This window comes from Equus caballus, chromosome 5, assembly GCF_041296265.1.
Source record: "Equus caballus isolate H_3958 breed thoroughbred chromosome 5, TB-T2T, whole genome shotgun sequence".
Taxonomy (NCBI): Eukaryota; Metazoa; Chordata; class Mammalia; order Perissodactyla; family Equidae; genus Equus; species Equus caballus.
Window position 1 is genome coordinate 47,024,272 of NC_091688.1, and position 21,143 is coordinate 47,045,414.

Consider the following 21,143-nt stretch of genomic DNA (forward strand, 5'->3'; position numbering starts at 1 on the left):
AGAGAGAGGGCCTTTACCATAGAAACATTTTAGGTAGTTCTTACAGTTTCACATACAGAAGTTTAGGTTAGATTCTGAAAGATTTTTTTAATCTTCTTTTTAAAGTTCAGTTGTTAGCAGTTTAGAAGTCTCCAGATGAATGGATATCAAATAGAAGTGTATTGGCTCTGGTGATTATAAACCAGGCACACTTTTCTTCTGTGTTAAATAGATTACCCAGCCTCTTTGCCCAAAATAGGCCAGTTAGTTTTGTTTTTCTTGAAAATCTGTTAAGATAGGTAATCTCTGTCCTTGGTGATTTCAACAAATGTCTTAGGGAAGTTCTTAGTAGACAAGGTATATCATATTCACTTCTTTGCCACTCACTTTGATATTGTGCAGATTTGAACAGACTTTACACCTGGAGAACTATCTTCCGATAAAGGTTTCACTATGTTTGCTTTTCACCATGCTTAAAATTTACGTTTTAGAAGAAAGAAAGAATACCATAGTTACCTGCCCTTTTCTGCCATTTTCTGGATGAACTGAGACCTGCAGTTATCCTACAGTGATGTTGATCTTCTAGCTTGGTGTCTCTCAAACCTGTTAGACCCGGTGCCCCCTTTTTATAATAAATATTTTGAATACTCCCTGTAGTGAAATGAAATTCACAGGTAATACAACTTCCCTACATAAAAACAGTGAAAAAAATTTCTCTAGCTGTAAGATAAAGGATAAATATAAAGAAAATAATTCATGACAAAGTAATTACATTTCAATCTGTAAATACTCAGTTATCCATAATAGTAAGATATATATAAAGTAGTAGATATTGGCACCAAACAGGCATAACAAACAGTTACTCAAGTAGACTGCTATAAGGATATTTGCAGCTTAAATACCATGAGAGGCAAAGCACCAGAGTGATGAACAATTCTTGGTAAAGGTCCAAGTAAAGTATAATTTTCTCTCACTTTATTCAGTAATTGTTTTTCTGGACATTTAGTACGTATTAAATTTATGCAGAAAGCCTTGATGTTTATATGTAGAATAGACTTAAGTCCTAGGCTTTGATAATTATAGAGATTTTTTTTACCTACTTAACTATCCCTACAAAGTTTGAGATTAGAGACACTTCTTTGTGCTGAAGTTTCCTGTGCTTTCCTGGCCTCTGCCGGTTAAGTATCAGTAGCATTTCTTAATCACCGTGACAAGCAAAATACTTCAGCAGATACCCAAAATGTCCCCTAGATGATTCTCTTGTCCTTATTCACGCTTCTTTTCTCCTGCTTATTATTCATGACTTTAGTGCAGTACTTTTCACTTATTGCAAGAGTCGGTCTTTGTCCTTTAGATTTGATTTACTTTTCCTTTGGGCAGTTCCTCCTATATGCCTTTGAGTTTCTCATTTCCTCACTGCTCTTATTGCTACTTCCTTTTTCATCAGTGTTTAGAAAAATGCCTGGTATATAGTATTCATTCAATAAATATTCGTTGAATGGAGGAATTATAGTTGGAGGCTTTTTCTTGTCACTTTTTGCTTTTGTACATGTTGAAAATCGTGGGGCTACTAGTGTTCATAATACACCTTAAAACGGAGCACAGACTTGTAGTCTAATGAATAGAAGCTTGGCTCAGAGCAGTGGTCTGATGGACCACTTACCATTGGTGTAGGCAGAGTTGAGTCTCTTGTTTTTGAATACGGCTTTGTTTCTAAGTCTGACAGCTTATAAATAGAGGAGCTTCCTGTAGTTACCTGCCCTCCAGACGAACAGCTGAATGGCTTTTTAAGCAGTTATTTCAGTAATCATTTGTAACTGAATTTGTTGAATGGGGTTTAGCTGCTTCTAGTGAATCTTCTGTAATTTAACTGGTAATCTGAGATACTTTATTCTCAAACTTGTTAAGCTATTGGTTCCCTGATTTTAGTTTATAGTGCCAGTTATTAGGTTCTGATCTTGTAATACTTTCACTACTGAATGTTTAGAGGCATTAGTGTTCCTAGTTAAGACAAGTTAGGTTGAGGAATGGAAATTTTGTACCTTAAGCTTGTCGGTTCCAAAACATTAGTTATTTTGATTGCTGGTGTAGTATGAAAACCATTTATAATGGTACATTTGCTGTTTTTTTTTAATAACATGTAAAAGGCAAATTAGCTTTCACTGTTAATTTGCATGTTTTAAGTTAAAAAGTGGTTGAATGTAATATTAACAAGTTAGAATCATAAGAATGTTTAATCTCCTAAATTTTTCAACGTTGTTTTACTAATCACTAAAATTATTGGTTTATTATTCTCTAACAAGTGTGGGTGCTGATTCAATGAGGGAGACTTGTTTTAATATTATACTAGCTTTCTGGTGTAACATACAATCAGTATTCAATGAGCAGATTCAGAGTTTGCAAGATTTTTAATAAGGGTAGCAGTGTACATAGGTCTGTCTCATCCTGCAACACTAGCGTTATAAAAGGGTTCCAGAAGTATATCTGTTTCTATTCCTGAGTTTGATTGAGTCTGGATATTTTCTTCGAGGACATACACATACATTCTGTATTTGCAAAGTTTAGCACTTTGAAATTGGTTTGTGTTTGATAATAACATTAAAATAATAGACATTAGATCATGCAGTAATAACAGTCTATTTACATTCATTCAGTAACTATTTATTGGTGCCTACTATATTTCAGGAGCTGTTCTAGTTCTTGGGCTATGTTTAGGAAGAAGTAAAGAGATTCATAAATGTTGGCAAAATGAGTTGGGACTGAGGATTCAAATATTTTTGCCCCCTTTTTACTTTCTCTTTAATCACTGTAAAATAATGTAGCTACCTGAAGATTAGAGCAAATGCCCTTTTGCCTATTTTAGGTCTGACCTGTGTTTAAAAATGGTAGGAAAAGGCTTTCAGAATAAAGAAACTGGCTGCAACCTGTAGAACTAACCATTAGACTTCATTTTACAACTGTTATCAGCCCTTTCTATAGATGGTTTTATTTATTTTATTAATTATATATAAATAGTGCTATAGCACTGTTGAGGGGGAAAAGTTTTAACTTTTAAACAAATTATTGAATCTTTCAAGGGCCTTAGTTTTCCTCATCTGTAAAATGAGGAGGTTGTGTTTATTCCTGTCCATGGTTTAGTGATTTGAGCTTTTGGATGTTTTTGGATTTTGTGTAAGGGAATTTTGTTCTGTAGTTTTTCCACATAGAAGATCATGTGGTATCTTCTAGTTATTCTTACTGGGATTTAAATTTTACTTTTGAAATGAATTTCCTACAAGAGTTACAAAACTGTATTCTCTCCTTTTACGATATTGAACAATCTTAAACATGTTAGGATAGAGGACGTCATGATGCAAAGCAATGCTAAGGTTTTCCTTTGTTAAGTCAAACAAAGCAGTACATTCTTTTTTTTTTTTTTTTTGAGGAAGATTAGCCCTGAGCTAAAATCTGCTGCCAATCCTCCTCTTTTTGCTGAGGAAGACTGGCCCTGAGCTAACATCCATGCCCATCTTCCTCTACTTTATATGTGGGACACCTACCACAGCATGGCGTGCCAGGTGGTGCCATATCTGCACCTGGGATACAAACCAGCGAACCCCAGGCTGCCGAGAAGTGGAACATGCGCACTTAACCACTGCATCACTGGGCCGGCCCCCAAAGCAATACATTCTTAATGCTGGTGATGTTGATCGAATAAATTAAAAGCTTATTTTTTTGAAGACTTGGGATTTAATGACAGGTAAATTTACCCAGGGATAATTTCCTTTTCAACACCATATTATAAATACCACTCTTTGTTTCTTTTATTCTTAAAGTTCTATTCAGTTAACTCATTTTCTTACTTTGTAATAATCTGTGGCTGTTTTTATCAACCATTTTGTATGTGATCTTTCCTGACCTGTATGTCCCTAAAGTGAACTAGATCATAGTTGTAAAGTTCTCTTATCTCACTGATGGAAAGTCCATACTAGAATTCCAAGTATTATTTGTATTTTGATGAAGAGGTCTACCTCAGAGGTTCTGGGATTGCTCCCTGGGGACATGGTAGAAAGGAGGACAGCACTAAATTATTTTATGTAAAAGTCCATTACTTAATTTAATCTAAGGGTCTGTTGTTTATTCCTGTCTTTTTGGTTTTAAAATGAAATGATGATAGTAGGTAATGATTTAAAAACAATGTTTTTACATGGCAAAATAAAAAAGTTGACAATCCTTTGTGGCTTCCTAATTTTTTTAATGTTAAAATTGAAGTACTTTGTGGAATCTAAAAGTCTGGAAATCAGTAGTCTAAATCAGTGTTTCTCAAACTGTGTTTCAGGAATTTTACTAGGAGTTCAGAATCATGGTAAAAGGCTGCATACTAAGTCTTCTCCCTGTCTCTATCCCTCCTCTTCCTTGTTATGACACAGAATAGCGTATTAATGGTTCTGAAAAATCATTCAGTAAAGCAATATGCTTAGTTATAATGTTTAATCCAGCCTTTTCCAGATCTGGTTTTTTTTTTCTTAACAGACCACTGGTTGATATCTTGTGGAACATGGTTTGAGAAAAGCTCCACATTCAAACTGCTTGGAGGAATTTATTAGAATCTACAATTTATTGAAAACTTATTATGTTCCAGGCATTATTTCGTTGATGAAGCGACTTGCTCAGCATCGTGCCACTGGTTTGTTATTCTGTGTTTCCAGTCCAGTTTTGTTTAATTTCAGATTGATTGCTCTTAATCACTCAGGCTGTTCTGAAGCATTGCTCAGTTCTTATTTTGAGACTAAGAATTTAAGATTAGAAAATTCAGAGAAGTTTGTTTTGTGTGTCTTTACTTCCCTAAGTGTGATTTTTACTAGAACGTACACTTTGTGCATGATTTCAGTGATTTTTAATTTCAGGTTATTTTTCTTTCCCCACCAAGCATGGTTTTCTTTCTGCACAGTGCTTGGAATTAGAGTTTAGAATATATTTGCTGAGTGAATTAATGTTGTCAGTTTATGTAAGAAGATTCTATCGGCCTAAGCTGAATGTGAGGAGATAAATTTTTCCTCCAGACTGCGGTGGTACATATCAGAGCTCAAGCGAACTTTTTAGGTATTTACTGTTTTGTGTCTGTGCTGCTGGGTTAGTTCCTCTTCTTGCTGCCTTTAGTGTGAGCAAGCAAAGAACACTATAACTAAATCTTGTCTGGCTATATTGTGCTGTATGAGGTTAACTTTTTCTCTGATAATTCTTGTAGCTTAGTCTATTTTTTCCTTAGAAAATTTGGCTTCTTGTCCATCTCATCAAGCTTATATTAAGTAACGCTTTGTCCCGTGACCTGATTTTCTGCCTTGTTACACAATGAGCTAAAGAAAACCGGTTGATTATACACTTCTCTTTGGAGTCCCTGATAATGTCAATGTTGCATGGCCTGGAATGAAGGAACAAAATGATGAAGGTTGTGAATGTTACTATTCTTAGGGAGTGAGACCATAAATCAAGGCAGTTTTATTGGCCTGGAACTGAATCACAGCTCTTCATGTAGTTTTTAAATTGTATAGGTATCTTTCTGTAATACTACAACTGTGGCCTAATGTTTCCTTTTTTTTTGTAAACTAGTTTTCTTTCTGATTACTAGCCAGGGGGACAATCACTTAAGATTTCTTGAGTTCAGAGAACTAATTTCAAAGTGCTTAAACTGAAAACTTTTCTCATCCTTTTAAGTGAGTAGTTGGCCATGTGAACGAGTGAGACAACTACTGTCTTGTTTTCCTGAAGGAGACTTTGCAGAGACAAGTAAATGAGGAAAGCATTTGTGCTCTAGTTTTACAGATGGAGAAACAGGTCTTGACAAAGATCATGAAGTAATGGTAGAACTGGGAACAGAACTTAGAAGCTCTATTGCTTATGTTTTAGGGTTCACTTGATGCTTTTGAAAATGGTGGAAGTGTAACCTGGCTTGAAAAGAGATAATCATAGGGGATTATGGAAAAAGTCTGTAGAAAAGAGCAGGGTCTTTGACCTAGAGATGTGAGTTGTCGTGGAATTCAGGGTGTGGTTGGTTCTGGCCCAGGAGCTATGATGTGTTTCAGTTTGTTTCTAATCCTTCTAATTAGGAGTTTCTAAACAGTTTTGCTGTGTGATACTCAAAGAGAATATGAATAAGAGGATATGACTAAATATTGTGATCTTAGATTTTGACTCTGTCCGACGAGATAGAAAATAGTCTTTAAAATTAAAAAAAAAAACCACACGTTGATAGTGAACATGTAGAAAAGCAAAGCTGTGGAATTAGGAAATAAATAGTAAGTCTTTATATTATATTTCATATAGTGAATAAAATATTGGATACAAATTTTCATAAAGTTCGAGAGTTTGTAAAGTTCGCACTGTGAAACTTAATGTAAATAGGTCCTGGCTTGTAGCTCATGGTTCTGCCAAGACCTCACATTTTATGATAATTGATCCCTTGAAATATAAGAAGGAAAAGAAAATAATGCATTAAACATTTTTAGTAAATAGAAATATTTAATTATTTTATATTTATATAAAATATGAAATATTTTAAATATGTTTTTTCTTTTTCTTTCTCTCCTGTATTCCAAGTGCTTTGTGTCCTCTTGTGTTGTTCTAAGTGGGCAAACATCAGGGCGAAGCTATACTTCGGAAGTTCTTCCTGATTCAGAGTATTAGTGGTGAAAAATATTTCTGCTTGTGGGTATTTTTGGATGAAACAGGCAGTGGAGCATCTGAAGCAGTTCATTCAAGTGTACCTGCTAGTGATTATCTTCACTAGAGTTGTACGCAATAAACTCATAGTCCCTAGGGGGAAAGCAGCCTAGTTTGGTGGAAACAACTGTGTTCCTATTTTCAGTGATTCTGGGTAAGTAACTTAGGTTTGTTATACTTCTCTTTTACAGATAGGATGATAGAAATGACCTAATGATTTTTTTCTATAAGGCTTTGTGACTGTGGAGACTGTATACGTTGGCAGTATTTGAGGAGGGGGAGGTGGTGTGAAGATTTAATGATTTAAGCAGAGGAGAGATTTCCATAGTGCCAGACAAATAATGGGCTCTTAATTTGTTATCCTTGATTAGCCCTTCCCCCTCCCCCCAGTCATAAACCACTTACGCTTAAAATTCAAAACTCTGTGTCTGAATATATCAGGACGATACTAAGGCCAAGGCCTGGGTGTGGGAGGAGGGTAGAGGCAGAGACTGTGTTTGGTCTCCGATTGACCCTTTTACAAATTCTCCTTAATTTATGGATGTTCCCCCAAATTGAAGTTAAGATTACTTCTGAAAAAAGTTAGGAAAAATTAAAATGTAAAGTTAGCCATCTTTAGAAGTGACCCAAGAGATAAACACTTAAAATCCACTCTGGTTGTAATCTCAGTGTGGGGCATGACTAAATTGTGATTGTAATTAAGAAAATATAGCTAAGTAATTGTATTATATTCTATCTGGAGAAAGAACTTGTTTGTTAGAAGAGGGTGTGGGAATTGTGGGTCAGCAGTGAAAGAATAGAAGAGGAGTCAGAGGCAAACACAAGCTGTGCTCTTCCTGGTACTGCCCAGGCGGGGAGGAGTCCCAGGTCCTTGATTTTGAGGATCTGGTTTATGCTTACAGTGGGGATGGATATATTAGGCTATCCTAGCATGATGACGTAAGCTATATATCTGCTTGTCTTATTGCTCTGATTCTCTGCTTATTTAGCAAGTGATTCTAATCTGGAATAACTATAATAGTTATGTTTATTAAATATCGACTATCTAATGTGCCAGTCACTGAGTTAGGTATTTTGCAAACATCTTCATCTTTACAATAATGCAGCAGAGAAGCAAGCATCTCCATTTTACAGATGGGGAAATTGAGTCTCAGAAAGGAAATGTGAGTTCCCCAAGACCTCATATGTAATAAGTAGCAACTTGAGGTTGGAATTTAGTCTGTGATTCCAAAACTCTTTCCTCTGAGCCATGGTGCTTTTCAGGTAGATTTGCTTATTGAGAAAGACTGTGCTGAATCTTGTAAATGGGCCAGTTGGTAACTTTACTTTTTTTTTTTCCTGAGGAAGATTCACTCTGAACTAACATCTGTCTCCAGTCTTCCTCATTTTTTGCTTGAGGAAGGTTAGCCCTGAGCTAGCATCTGTGCCAGTTTTCCTCTACTTTTTTTTTTTTTAAAGATTTTATTTTATTTTTTTTTCCTTTTTCTCCCCAAAGCCCCCCGGTACATAGTTGTGTATTCTTCGTTGTGGGTTCTTCTAGTTGTGGCATGTGGGACGCTGCCTCAGCGTGGTCTGATGAGCAGTGCCATGTCCGCGCCCAGGATTCGAACTAACGAAACACTGGGCCGCCTGCAGCGGAGTGCGTGAACTTAACCACTCGGCCACGGGGCCAGCCCCAGTTTTCCTCTACTTTTTATGTTGGTCACTGCCACAGTGTGGCTGACAAGCGGTGTAGGTCCGTGCCTGGGATCCGAACCCACAAACCCTGGGCTGCTGAAGCAGATGTGCTGAACTTCACCACCACATGACAGGGCCGGACCCGACAACTCTTTTTTTATTGAAATTAAGTAAATTGGCATTTTGGGTTTTATATATATGGCCTCTGAATTTGGTTTTATGTGAATCTTCCTCTACAAGACAGGTGTCCTGGTCTGCTAAATTAGATTTCTGAACTTGTAAGATTGAAGCTGGATTGTGTTTTCATCAGGGCAATGCTCCCCTATAAGGGAGGGAGGGGGCTGAATGGCTCCTGAATTTCCCAAGGCGTCCTTTAGCCTTGCTGTAAACTTTTCCATTCAATCCTCAGCAAATTATACTTCCTATTCGTTTCTCTAAAAGCATAGTTATTTTCAATCAACGTGGTGTAATGAAAAGATAGGAAGTTTTGAATTCAAGAAAGATCAAGATTCAAAGCTGTTTTCCATCCCTTGGGCAATGTTCTGGTTTTCTGTTACTGCCTAGTAAATCACCCAGAATTTAGTGGCTTAAAACAATAATTTATCATCTCTGATATTTCTGTGGGTTTACAGAGTTCAGCTGGTCAGTTCTCACTTGGGATCTTTCTTGCAGTTGTGGTCAGATAGTGCCTGGAGATGGAGCCATCTGAAGGCTCTACTGGGCTGGACCTCCAAGGTGGTTTTTCCCTCGTACAATCCAATCATTGTCTGATGTCTCACTGCTCCTCATGTGGCTTCTCTGTCCAGCAGAGTAGCCTGAAAATATATGGCTGCTTAGGGCTCTGAAAGTCAGGAAGCAGAATCTGTCAGGTAGTTAAGGGCTTTGTCCGGAACTGGCCCAGTGTTCTATCAGTTAAAGAAGTCACAGGCCCCCCCAGATTCAAAGGAGGTGGAGTGGAAGGTCACATTGTAGAAGAGCGTGTGGGTTAGGAGATTTTGTTGGGGCTATCTTTGGAAAATGAAATCTGCTGCAGACAGCTTACTTCACGTTCTTATCTGTAAAACAGAAATAACGATATTCACCTCACAGAATGGTTAAGAGGAATAGCACAGTGTCACCCACATCATAGTTGGTTCATATGTGTAAGTACCTTTCTCCCTCAATTCTCTAAAATAATTATTTCTGGTCTAATTTTCCTTTGGGTCACAGTTTGTTCAGTACATGGTTTGGTTAACATTTTCCTCGCTAGACTATGTTTCTCAGCCTGTTGTAACTTAAAACAAAAAACTTTATCATAGAAAATTTCAAACCTATCAAAAGTAGAGAGAAGAGTATAAGAAACCCACATGTACTCAGCTTCAATAATTATTAACTCATAGCCAATCTTATTTCATTCATCTCTACCCTTACTCAACATCCTGTGTCCAGATTAGTTTGAAGCAATTGATAAAATTTTTGAGTCTTTAGAGTGAAGGAGTGGCATCCTTAGTGTAGCTGGAAATCAGGGAAAAAGCAGTGTCTGGTGTGAATCCAGAAGAAAAATGGCCGTAGTAAGTGGAGTGCTATCAGGCCTTGGGAAAGAAAACCTAGAAACTGGAACTGTAACATCTTCAGAATGTTATTTTGGGGTTTTCATGCCCCTAAGAGAATGGAAGTGAGACTTCTCTGAGATCAAACCTTTGTTCTGAGATCAGACTACTGCAGTATGTAAGAGATAAGTGTGCATTTTTTACTTTGATGATTAGAGAATGACGAGCTTGTGAATTCTGAAAAATTCTCTGTATTTCCTGTAATGTTGATTGCAGGAGGGATAGTCCATGGCTGAGGTTTGTTTGTTTTATAATTTGCTACTTTTATCCAGAATAATTCACGGAGCATTTGGAAAGAATTTTTAGTTCTCTTCCCTGTAATCAACATAGAATTATCTAGAAAGATTTGATTGTGCTTGTAAATGGAAGGCGTACCTAGTGACAGGAAGAACCCATAGTACTTGTACAATTTTGTTTATACCTCAGAAGTGTCGTGTTTTGTGAAGGAGCTATAGTGGCTGACAGCCTGGTTCCTAGAACCGTGCATAGGATCGTGAAGAGAGGACTTGTACATTTCTCTGTGTGATTCTTGCTTCAGTCTTTTTTGTCTTCCCAGTTATGATATTTGACTTTTGGAATTATTTTCTCTCAACCACAATTCTAAACATCATTTTGGAAGTTCAATGTCAATGTAGATGACGCTTTAACCCTAAAGACCTTCACCCCAACTCCACTTTAGCCACCTACTCCCATAGCTCTGTCTTGGAACTTGTGATGATCCAGAACTGTTCTGCCTCTGAAATCCCAGCCTCCTCTGTCCCATGATCAGGCTACAACTTCTTAAGTTTCCGGCTCTTTTAGTTCTTTGCTTCCACTCTACCTATTCTCTGATAGTATCAGATTTTGATACTTTGACTCCTAGTTGTGAGGTGTGTGGCAAGTAATTTCATGTTCATTTATTCAGTAAATATTTATTGAACACCTGTTTGTCCTAGACAGATAGCAGTAAACAAAACTGATCTGGACTCTGCCGTTATGAAACTTAGAATTTACTGGTTGGAGACAGACATTAAAAAAAGCGTTAAACAAATATATAATTAGAAATTGTGATAAGTGCTATAAAGGAATGAACAGGGTGCTGTAGAAGAAAGTAAGAGGAAGCCATGTTAGATTGGGTGATGAAAGAAGGACTTTCTGACGTGACATTGAAATGGAGACCTACAGGATTGAAGTCCCTTGCCATGCAAAAAGTTAGGGGTCTGGTGTTTCAGTTAAGGAGCAGTATGTATGAAAGCTTAGAGGCAGGGATGAGCTTAATGAGTTGGAAGGATTGAAAGAAGGCCCTGTGGCTGGAATGCACTGAGAGAGGGAGAGAGTAAGCTGAAATGAAGTTGGCAAGTTGAACAAAGACCAACTGAATCAGGGCCCTGTAGCTCATGTTTAAGGGTTTGATTTTATTCTAAGTGTTTTGGGAAATAGTTGAAAGGTTTTAAGCTGGGGAATGATGGGGTCCATTTTATGTTTTAAAAAAGATCGTTCTGACTTCGGTATGTAGAATAGATAGGAAAAGGCTAGAAGAGAAACAGAACAACACTTAAGAGGGAAAGTATTTAGTATCTAGAGCCAGTGCTGGCTTGGCTTAGGATTATGTGCTAGTGGGGCAAGGAATAGAGTTGAGAAATGTCTTCCAGGTAGGAGTGGCAGGATTGATTGTTGGATGTGGAAGATAACGGTGAGGGAGGTGTCAGGAATGACTCTCAGGTTTCCCATATGAATAAACTGGTATGCTACCTTTTGAGGTAGGGAGGGAGGGTGTGTGTGTGTGTGTGTAAGTGTGAGAGAGAATACACATGCAGATCAATGAATCTGGAGTTCAGAAGAGTAGTCTGGGTTGGAGAGACATTTGAGAGGTGTTGTGTATAGGGGATATTTAAAGCAGTGGGAATGAGTGAGAGAGGGAGAGGGAAGAAAGAAGAGGGCACAGTGCTGTGATTGTGACAAATTATAGCATTTTGTAGTTGATTGTTTTTTTCCTTTTTAACTTTAGACGTTAGAATAGATTTAAGGTTAACTTTCTAAAGTCAATGTCACTTGCATTCAGGTAAACTTTCTTAGTGGGAGAGAAAGGGATGGAGTTAATGCTACTTGGGAGGGTAGAGGATGAAGTAGCCGACGGAGGGGCTCAGGGATGTGTATGGTCTTCAGATTATTTTATTTCACAGTATGCCTATTATGAGTGTTTCTCTTTTGTGTGTGTAATAGAGAATAAAGGTTGGAGCTTCTGATCTGAAGTTTTCCATAATCTGGTCCCAGCCTGCTTATTGACACTCATCATGCCACTCCCCTCCAGCCTCCATGCATGCTATATTCTGTTGTTATGATCCTTAACCCATAATTTCCTTTTTCATTGAGCAAGCAGACTAATATTTTATGTACCTGTTTCAGACAAAGCCTTCTCTGATTCCCTCAGGCAAACTTTGGCATTTGTTTATATTCCCAAGGTTCATTGATTATAGTGATTACTTTATTAAATTTTACTGTTTCTTGGATTGACTGTTTCCTTACCAAACTAATCTCCTTGACAGAGGGATTGGTCTTTTTTTCTTTCTATCTTTTAAGAAGGCATTTGAATGTTTGAATTACCATTCTGACTGTCTTTGTTTGGATAGCCAAATACAGCTTACATCACCTTCTGATAAGACAAAGTTTATGGTTAGAAAATATAGGGAGCAAGAAAATAGTTGAAAATGTCTTTCCCAGTCTGTTTTAATAGGTAGTTAAAATATATTTTTTAAAACTATGATAAGGAAGTCTCTAAAGTGTATTCTTTCTTATCAGCCCCAAAGTTTGATATTATTTATTTAAAAGAAAGATTCATGGTACTGAAGGAAATAGAAGCTGACTTAATGGAATTGTTCTGGTTATTTGAATCAACATTTTTGTAGAGTATCTGAGAATATTAAATTTTATTTGGAACCATTGGTAATGAAACCACAGATTAGAAATATTGTAAAACTTCATTGTAAGTTCCTAGTCTACAAATTGATTTATGCTTTGATTCAGTTTATGTCCCCTATTTGTACATAGTAAAAAAAACACAGTTTCTTTTTTTTTCCTGAGGAAGATTGGCCCTGAGCTAACTACTACCAGTTCTCCTCTTTTTGCTTAGGAAGACTGGCCCTGAGCTAACATCCGTGCCCATGTTCTTCTACTTTATATGTGGGACGCCTGCCGCAGCATGGTGTGCCAAGTGGTGCCATGCCCACACCTGGCATCCGAACCGATGAACCCCAGGCTGCCGAGAAGTGGAACGTGCGAACTTAACCGCTGCACCACTGGGCCAGCCCCAAAACACAGTTTCTATACCCATCATATTATAATCTTTGACTGCTCTGATAGATCTAGTGGAGCTTTTTCATTAGATTTGAAGAGAAAATTAGATAATAAATTCATTCCAGTTAAAAAGAAAATCAAGGGGCCGGCCTGGGGGCATAGTGGTTAAGTTTGCGTGCTTTGCTGTGGAGGCCTGGAGTTCACAGGTTCAGTCCCAGGCATAGACCTACACACTGCTCATCAAGCCATGCTGTGGTAGTGTCCCATATACAAAATGGGTGTTAGCTCAGGGACAATCTTCCTCAAGCAAAAAGAGGAAGATGGGCAACAGATGTTTGTTCAGGGCCAATCATCCTCACCAAAAAAAGAAAAAGAAAAGAAAATCTACCCAAAGAAAAAGAAAAAGAAAAAACTTTTGCATTCTCCCTTTTAGCTCTCAGTGGGAACCATTTATGAAGCCGTTCTGCAGACATCTTATGAAATTTTTTATTTGCTGTAATATAATAGAGAAAACTATCCTGGGAGTCAGCAAGTACATACACTGTTAGCTTGGGTACTGCATGTTGTTCTGAAACTACATAATTAGGTTTCTAATGAAAGACTTTTATTTATTTCTTCCTTTCTTTATAGGAATATATTTGTCCCAGATGTGATTCTGGCTTTATTGAAGAAGTGACAGACGATTCCAGGTACTGTACAAGTTCGTGAATAAATCAGGCTTTCGATTGTCAAAATTATTTTCTCTCAGCATTGACTGAATAGAAAGGAATTTGTTCTATAACTTGTATTCTCTGCTGAGAGAGAGAGAAGAAAAGTGGCAGAGGGAAGGGGAAGAAAAATGGGAAAATTTCGAAAGTGATGTGATAGTGAGTGTGATGAGATCCACTGCTTCTCATTGTGTGTGGCGTTCCTTGGAAACTTCTATATCCAAATCAGGGTAAATCTGGTAAGTTTTCGTTTATTTTCTGAGACTTTGGGGTGCTCTTAGATTATCTGCTGGTTTTTAGTGACCACTCTCTTGCCTGAAGGTAAATTGCTGTTATACCTCTTTGTTGGGCTGGGGAGTGACTTTTCAAAGATATCTAATAAGGTAAACAGGCTGTTCTAGTTGGGGAAATTGAGTTATTACTGTGCTTTGAGGATCCCTTGTTCTTATTAGGATTATTGCTGTCAAACTTAGGCCATCTTGCCACTGTAATATTAATATTTGGGTTTATAATGCTTGAAGTTGGCTCTCTTTGGTCTTACTAAAGGTATAAAAAGGCAAGATATTTCTGCAAGTGATGGTATTATATATTACATCTTGGTTAACATGAATAAAACTATAAAAATTTAGTAAGTAGAACAGCATTGATAGGATGGCCTTTTTTGGCTAAATGCGATGGCACATTTGTTCTTTTGTGGCTATCTGGTTAAACATTGGTTAGACAATTGAAGAAGTACTAACTGGATACAAAAATCTGTAATCTGAAGCTTCTTTTAATCTTCGAGTGACTTTGTGGATTTTGATGGCAGTATATAATTCCTTTACTGTTGCTGTTGGCAGAATCTAAAGTTGAAGGTCCCTTCCACACCCAGGAAAAACTACACATTTTACAGTATGTACTATCAGTTTAACTTTATTAATGATTGGTGATTCTATGTATAAGTGAACTGAAGCTTCTGGGGTAGTATATGGCATGGGATCTAGTTTGGTACAAACACATAAATGTTAATCCTAATAATCTTGGTTTTAAATAACACAATACCAACTCTAAACCTGTAAGATTAGCATGACAGCAAAATTAGCAATTTTGTGTGGATGGCATGCTAACTTGGGATAGCTTTTTATTTGTGCTATTATAATTGCATCAAATGCTTATTTCAAGCACTTCTGCTCTGCACGTGTTAAATAAAGAGCATATTGGTAATTGAGGGGCACTTAATGGGCTTATTTTTTTCTAAGTTTTTAAATAGTAATCCTGGTGTCTTTAGCCCTGTATACAAAGTACAGTTATAAATGAGGACAGTGATTAACTGCAGGACGAATCTTTTCTAGCAGGGAACAGTGACTTCTATGGATTCTGCTCTCCCTTGACTTAATTCTTTTGTTTGTGCCTTTGTAGGTCAAAGGTTGTCCTGTACAGATGCTATTGGTAGCAAATACTCAAAGGCAAAGATTATGTCTGTGGAAAGATAGTGTTTTAAATGCTTGAAGAAATATTTTTCTTAGACTCAGCATCTTAGAGGTAGCATGGTATTTTCTTCTATAAAGTTCATAAACATTTCCTGATTTGACTGCTTAGCAATTAGAGTGGTAAGTAGTGGTTGGTAAAAATTAATGAGAGGAAGTCCTTACATGTAAATATTGGATAATGGGCCCCTGTTTGCTACTTAGACATTCATCTAGAGGGGTAGCTTGTAAGTTTTCTTAAGCTTTGTAGCATTTCTCAGAACAATGGGGTTGTTTTTATTATCCCTTCTTTATGGTTAGTCCTGTCACTTAAAATACAACAGAATTTTAAGGAAAGGGAATCCCGAGGGAGTTTCAGGGGGAGCAGAATCCCCAAAAGATAGAGTTGATAGCTTTAATTACCAAGGATAGTTGAATCCCTGAAACCATGTAGAAAAGGCAGAAAAGAGCCTGGAAGCCCGTGTAGGTTAGAGCAATGAAATGAGTACACAGTGGTAGTTCAATTATTTATTTATGTAGCATAGACGTACAGGGACTTTTGGCTTGTTCCACATTTGAAGTGTTTTTTACAAAAGCGTTTTTAACTTATGAAACAAATACAGGTGTTAAGTGGTTTCTAATCAGAGAATAAGGCCTGAGGATAATTACATAGAGAATGGCATTAGCTTTGCTCTTTTGCTTTTGGTTCCAGACTAACCAGGGTGTGTTTGTTTCCTCAATGAACTCAGTGCAATGCCTGGATTGGTGTTGTAATTCTGAAAATGAAAGCTGTTTGTAGTAGTTTGTGGACTTTATATCTTTGGGGTGAGTGTGTGTACATGTTTGTGTGCTTACGTCTGTCTCTTAAAGTAAAAGTGGTGTCCAGTTCTTGATTCTTTCTACCTCCTTTCCCCCAAAGTGTTAGCCAGTTTCTTCTCATTTTTGCAAATTTCATGGGGACAATAAGATCTAATATTCCTCCCTGGTCTTTGGGAATAGATAGCTATTTTATTGTTTATACATGTGATAGTAATTCAACAACTTTTATTTTTGAGTTATAAAATATATTGAACATACTCATTATAGGATATGGTATTACAGGGTTTTCAGAAGTGATGAGTGCTCTGTATAATACCTGACACTCTACACATATTTGTGGTATTATTAAATGCAATCTTTACCCCCTGAATTTATAAATTTCTGTATGGAGGAGACAGATTCTAGATATTTATAATGCAACGTCGAATTTAGAATCAAAAGTCAAAGTGCAGAGGGGTGTAGTGGACTCTCACTTGGTTGGTGAGTTCAGAAAAGACTTAATGGAGGAGGTAGCATTTGAGGTGGGCCCTGAAGGATGTGTAGGATAATGAAAGAATAGGGTAAACTATCAGAAGAAGAAAAAATATTTATTGAGCCCTCTTCTAACGTGTTAAATACAGTGCAAGACCCCTTGCATTACTCCATTTAATCATTCCCAAGTCTCAAATGTTGTGTTCAGCTGGTGGTTGAATGGTTTTTTAGTGAAAATTTTCTTTTTAAAAGATTGGCGCCGGAGCTAACAATTGTTGCCAATCATCATCTTTTTGTTTTTTTCCTTCTTCTTCTCCCGAAAGCCCCCCAGTACATAGTTGTATATTCTAGTTGTGAGTGCCTCTGGTTGTGCTATGTGGGATGCCACCTCAGCATCGCCTGATGAGCGGTGCCATGTTGGCGCCCAGGATCCGAACTGACGAAACCCTGGGCCCCTGAAGCAGAGTGCGAGAACTTAACCACTCGGCCACAGGGCTGGCCCCTGAAACATTATTTATTTATTTATTTATTTTTTAAACATTTTAGTTTTCTTTTTTCTCCCCAAAGCCCCCCGGTACATAGTTGTGCATTTTTAGATGTGGGTCTTTCTAGTTGTGACACGTGGGATGCCGCCTCAGCATGGCCTGACGAACGGTGCCATGTTGTGCCCAGGATCCAGGGTGGCCAAACCCTGGGCCACCAAAGCGGAGCACACAAACTCAACCACTCGGCCATGGGGCCGGCCCCCCTGAAACATTATTTTGAGAATCTTGTTTTATTTCTTTTTTTTTTTAAGATTTTATTTTTTCCTTTTTTCTTCCTAAAGCCCCCGATACATAGTTGTATATTTTAGTTGTGGGTCCTTCTAGTTGTGGCATGTGGGATGCCACCTCAGCATGACCCGATGAGCTGTGCCATGTCTGTGCCCAGGATTCAACCGGTGAAACCCTGGCCCACTGATGCAGAGCGCTCGAACTTAACCGCTCGGCCATGGGGCTGGCCCCTATTTCTTAACCTATTTGAGAATAAATGTTTTTCTTCTTTTGCTGGGTCAAATTTCAGTTGCATTGCTGGCCGTGGGTCCTTCTTCTCTATGGTAATACCTCTCTCCGTTTTTCACTTGATTTATCCTTTTTTTTTTTTTTTTGAATTTTTTTTTTTTTTTTATTAATGTTATGATAGATTACAAGCTTGTGAGACTTCAGTTGTACATTTTTGTTAGTCATGTTGTGGGTACACCACTTCCCCCCACTTGATTTATCCTTGATTTTGTAATTTGTTACAATATTTTTCAAAGATTAGTCCACATACCAGTTCTTCATAATTTCCTTTGTAGGTGGCATGTTGGGATGAGTTATTTTTCCTTACTGGGCTTTGTTCTCAGTGTACCATTCTATATTTAGCTTCTGGGAGGGAAGCTTGTTCCTGGGAATAGAGTCACTACTCATTCCTTTTTCTCTTCAGTTTTTTAGGTGGTGGCGGCAGCCGGCTAGACAATAGCACATCAACACATTTTGCAGAGGTGAGTTTTCCTTTGGCTGTAGGGATCCTTTAGGTAGTGGGTGGATGTTAAAATCGTGACAGATTTTCACTTCCCAGCACGGTACCATATTAGAGTGCATAAGAAAAATGTGGGCAAGAGTAGACCTTAGAAAGATTTGTGTTTTCAGTAGCTGGGGCTTTGGCATGCTACCTTTGATAAACCCTTAATGAGGAGAGAGTTATAGCCTTGAGCTGTGCTGTTTTCAACTTGTTGGTGTTTTCGGCTTCTTTATTGTGTATATGGTGTGAGAATAAAAAGCTTGTGTTGTTTTTGAAATAACAGTGTTGCTGACTCTGTTTAGTGGCATGACAGCCAAGTAAAGAGCAGGCCAAGAATGAGTTGTAATTGAACTCACAATGAAGCACAGTCTTCAACTTGACATAGAGGTACCGTTTTCTAGAGATTACCTGTGATGATCATGGTGGTTAGGTATAATTGGAATTAGGGGCTCAGATTAAGGATGATATTTACTTGCCTTTCAGAGCTCAGGATCGGACCTATACTTAATTTCTAGTTCTTTATGTAATGTAGCATCCATATTTTTGGGGGGGAAATAGTCTTAACTGTGATTTGAAAATAAGGCATTAGTCTGCGTTTTTGAATATCATTTTATGTTAAATTCAGAGTAGTTTTCTTTTTTCATTTTATCCATTGACTTAAAATCTCTTAATTTTTTTTAACCATTTTTGAGTGTACAATTCAGTAGCATTAGATACGCTTTGTTTTTAATCATTTAAAGACTATAGCCCATAAAGGACAGACCGGCTCAGCCTTACAGAAAACATGGGTTTGCTTTTGCTTCTGTTGCCACGGAACTTGCTTGGCTGTAGAAAGCTAAGGGATGCTAAAAAACAAAAACAAAAACAAAAACGAAAAACAAGAGTTAAATCCCATAATCAGAATTTCTTTGTGTCTCAGGATCATGTTAGCCTTTTCCAGAGATAGCTCAAGTGCCTAGAGTGCACAATTTTTTGGTATTTGCTTGTGTGTAAACTAAAACTGTATTAGCAGTGTATTTAAAAATTGGTATTCAATAAGAAGCCCATAAAACTGTAAACCTCTCTCTTTTATCCTCTGAAAATTATCTTAAGATCTGTAGCCCTCCAGATTTTTATGTTGTTAGATTTACAGTCAAGAAACTTGATGAAGTGTTTGGGTAATAGTCTTGTTTTGTTAAGGGCATTTTCTTTTACTTAGGTTCTGTGGTAGTACTTTTTAATAACCAGTATTAAGTTTTTTTTTAACTCTCAACTCCCTCGTTACATGGATTGATTAGCGTGTGGTTCAAGACATCTCATGTCTTTGAACTCCCATTTTTATTTTCTTATTTTGTTGGATTGAAAAACATTATTTAAAATTTATTCCGCTTGCCAGGCCTGGAAGCCTTTCTGATTTTAGTCCCTGTTTTTCCCCTGTGTGTGCTATTCCTGATAACACAGATTTGTCACTTAATGGTTATGCATATGCAGAAGAAACTTTATCTGACTTTCCTTAAGGGTTAGTTCTCTCTTAGGAAGTGGAAGTAGTCTGTCAGTTTTATAGATATGACTCACTAGGAGGAGATGCATTAAGAAGAAAAATAAATATATGTAGTCAGTTTCCTAACTTTAGTAATGCTAAATCTGACACTGATGGTGTGAGCTATCCTTCAGGTGTTAAAGTAGTTTTGCTGAATCATAGCCTGTGACTTCATGTTCCGTAGGGTTTTTAGCAAGGGCATGATGATGCTTAGTTTTCCCTCTATAGAATTCCCCTGTCATCATGCCTGAATATTTCCGTTTTCTCCTTTTTAAGTGATATTTTGCATTTGAAAAATAGAAAAAATCTGTCTTTATAGAAATCTGTATATTGTAGAAGTTGCCAGGAATTTTAAAAAATCAGCTAAGGATTACATATCAAATGCTTTTATACACAGCACTCTTTCAGAAGTAGGAGCAAGAAGCAAATGTCCTGATTGCCTTGCCTGCAAGGAACTTATAATTTAGTTGGGGAGCAAGTGCAGACACACATGAAACAAATAAGGAAACAAGAAAGAGTGCACAGAGAGTATAATAGACTTATTGTGGGGTGTATATCACAAGCATAGTAGAAGGGGGAGATTCTGTGGGCTGCAATCTTTGGGAAGACTAAAGTCTACAGGAAGAGAGGTCAAATGACGTAGTTGTATGCCTGGAACTGGATTGCCTGAGTTCAAATCCTGAGTCTACCACTTACGGCTATGTAACCTGGGCAAGTTTACTTAGAATCTCTCTGTACCTCTGTTTCCTTGTCTGTAAATTGGGGAAAATACACCTACCTCATAGAGTTGTTGTGAGGGTTAAATGAGTTGATACATGCCAGGCTTATAGGCCAATATGCCTGCTACATAGTGAGTGCTGGATAAATTTTAGCCATTATTAAGATTTCACGGAGAAGGTAAAACAAGGCTTCAAGTACTGGACACTTATAGGGAATGGGGAATTTAGATAAGCAAAGAGGTGAGAAAAACTATTTCAAGATAATATTCACAGGCTATAAGGTTTTAGACCCATGTCCCTGGAGGAAAAACGTAGAAAATTATATATAGAAACCAAATTTATTCTTTTTTATATTTTACTTGGTAATTTTAGCGCTTATGTTCAATTTTGCTCTATTTCTCTTCAGCCAGAGTTGCTTGTACAATGAAGAGGTTATTTCTATAATTAATATTTACTAATAGCCGAGTTGCTAAAGTTCTACGTATATTAGACCAGGCTTAGTCCAAGCAAAATTTCTAACAAAATCAGTGTTGATTTCTTTTTAAGTGGATCTGGGATGTAGAGAGAGAGTGGATGAAAATGGAGTGAGGGTGGGAGGACAGTTGCCAGTTAAATGGGAGCTATGTTTGAGTAGTGTGTGAGGGTCAGTGGAGAGTGAATCTAAAAATGTTGCCAGCAGTTTTTAGAGAGGTTAGATTGGCCAT

General features: G+C 37.4%; 1 protein-coding gene across 1 annotated transcript in view; it reads left to right on the plus strand.

The window, feature by feature from the left end:
* The window catches only part of RNF115 (ring finger protein 115), a 73,601-nt gene that overhangs the window by 6,552 nt on the left and 45,906 nt on the right, over nucleotides 1-21,143 (plus strand). Inside the window, exons 2-3 of the mRNA XM_023641318.2 lie at nucleotides 13,848-13,906; nucleotides 18,124-18,181. Coding sequence (XP_023497086.1) covers nucleotides 13,848-13,906; nucleotides 18,124-18,181 — 117 coding nt within the window. The remainder of the gene's footprint in view (nucleotides 1-13,847; nucleotides 13,907-18,123; nucleotides 18,182-21,143) is intronic.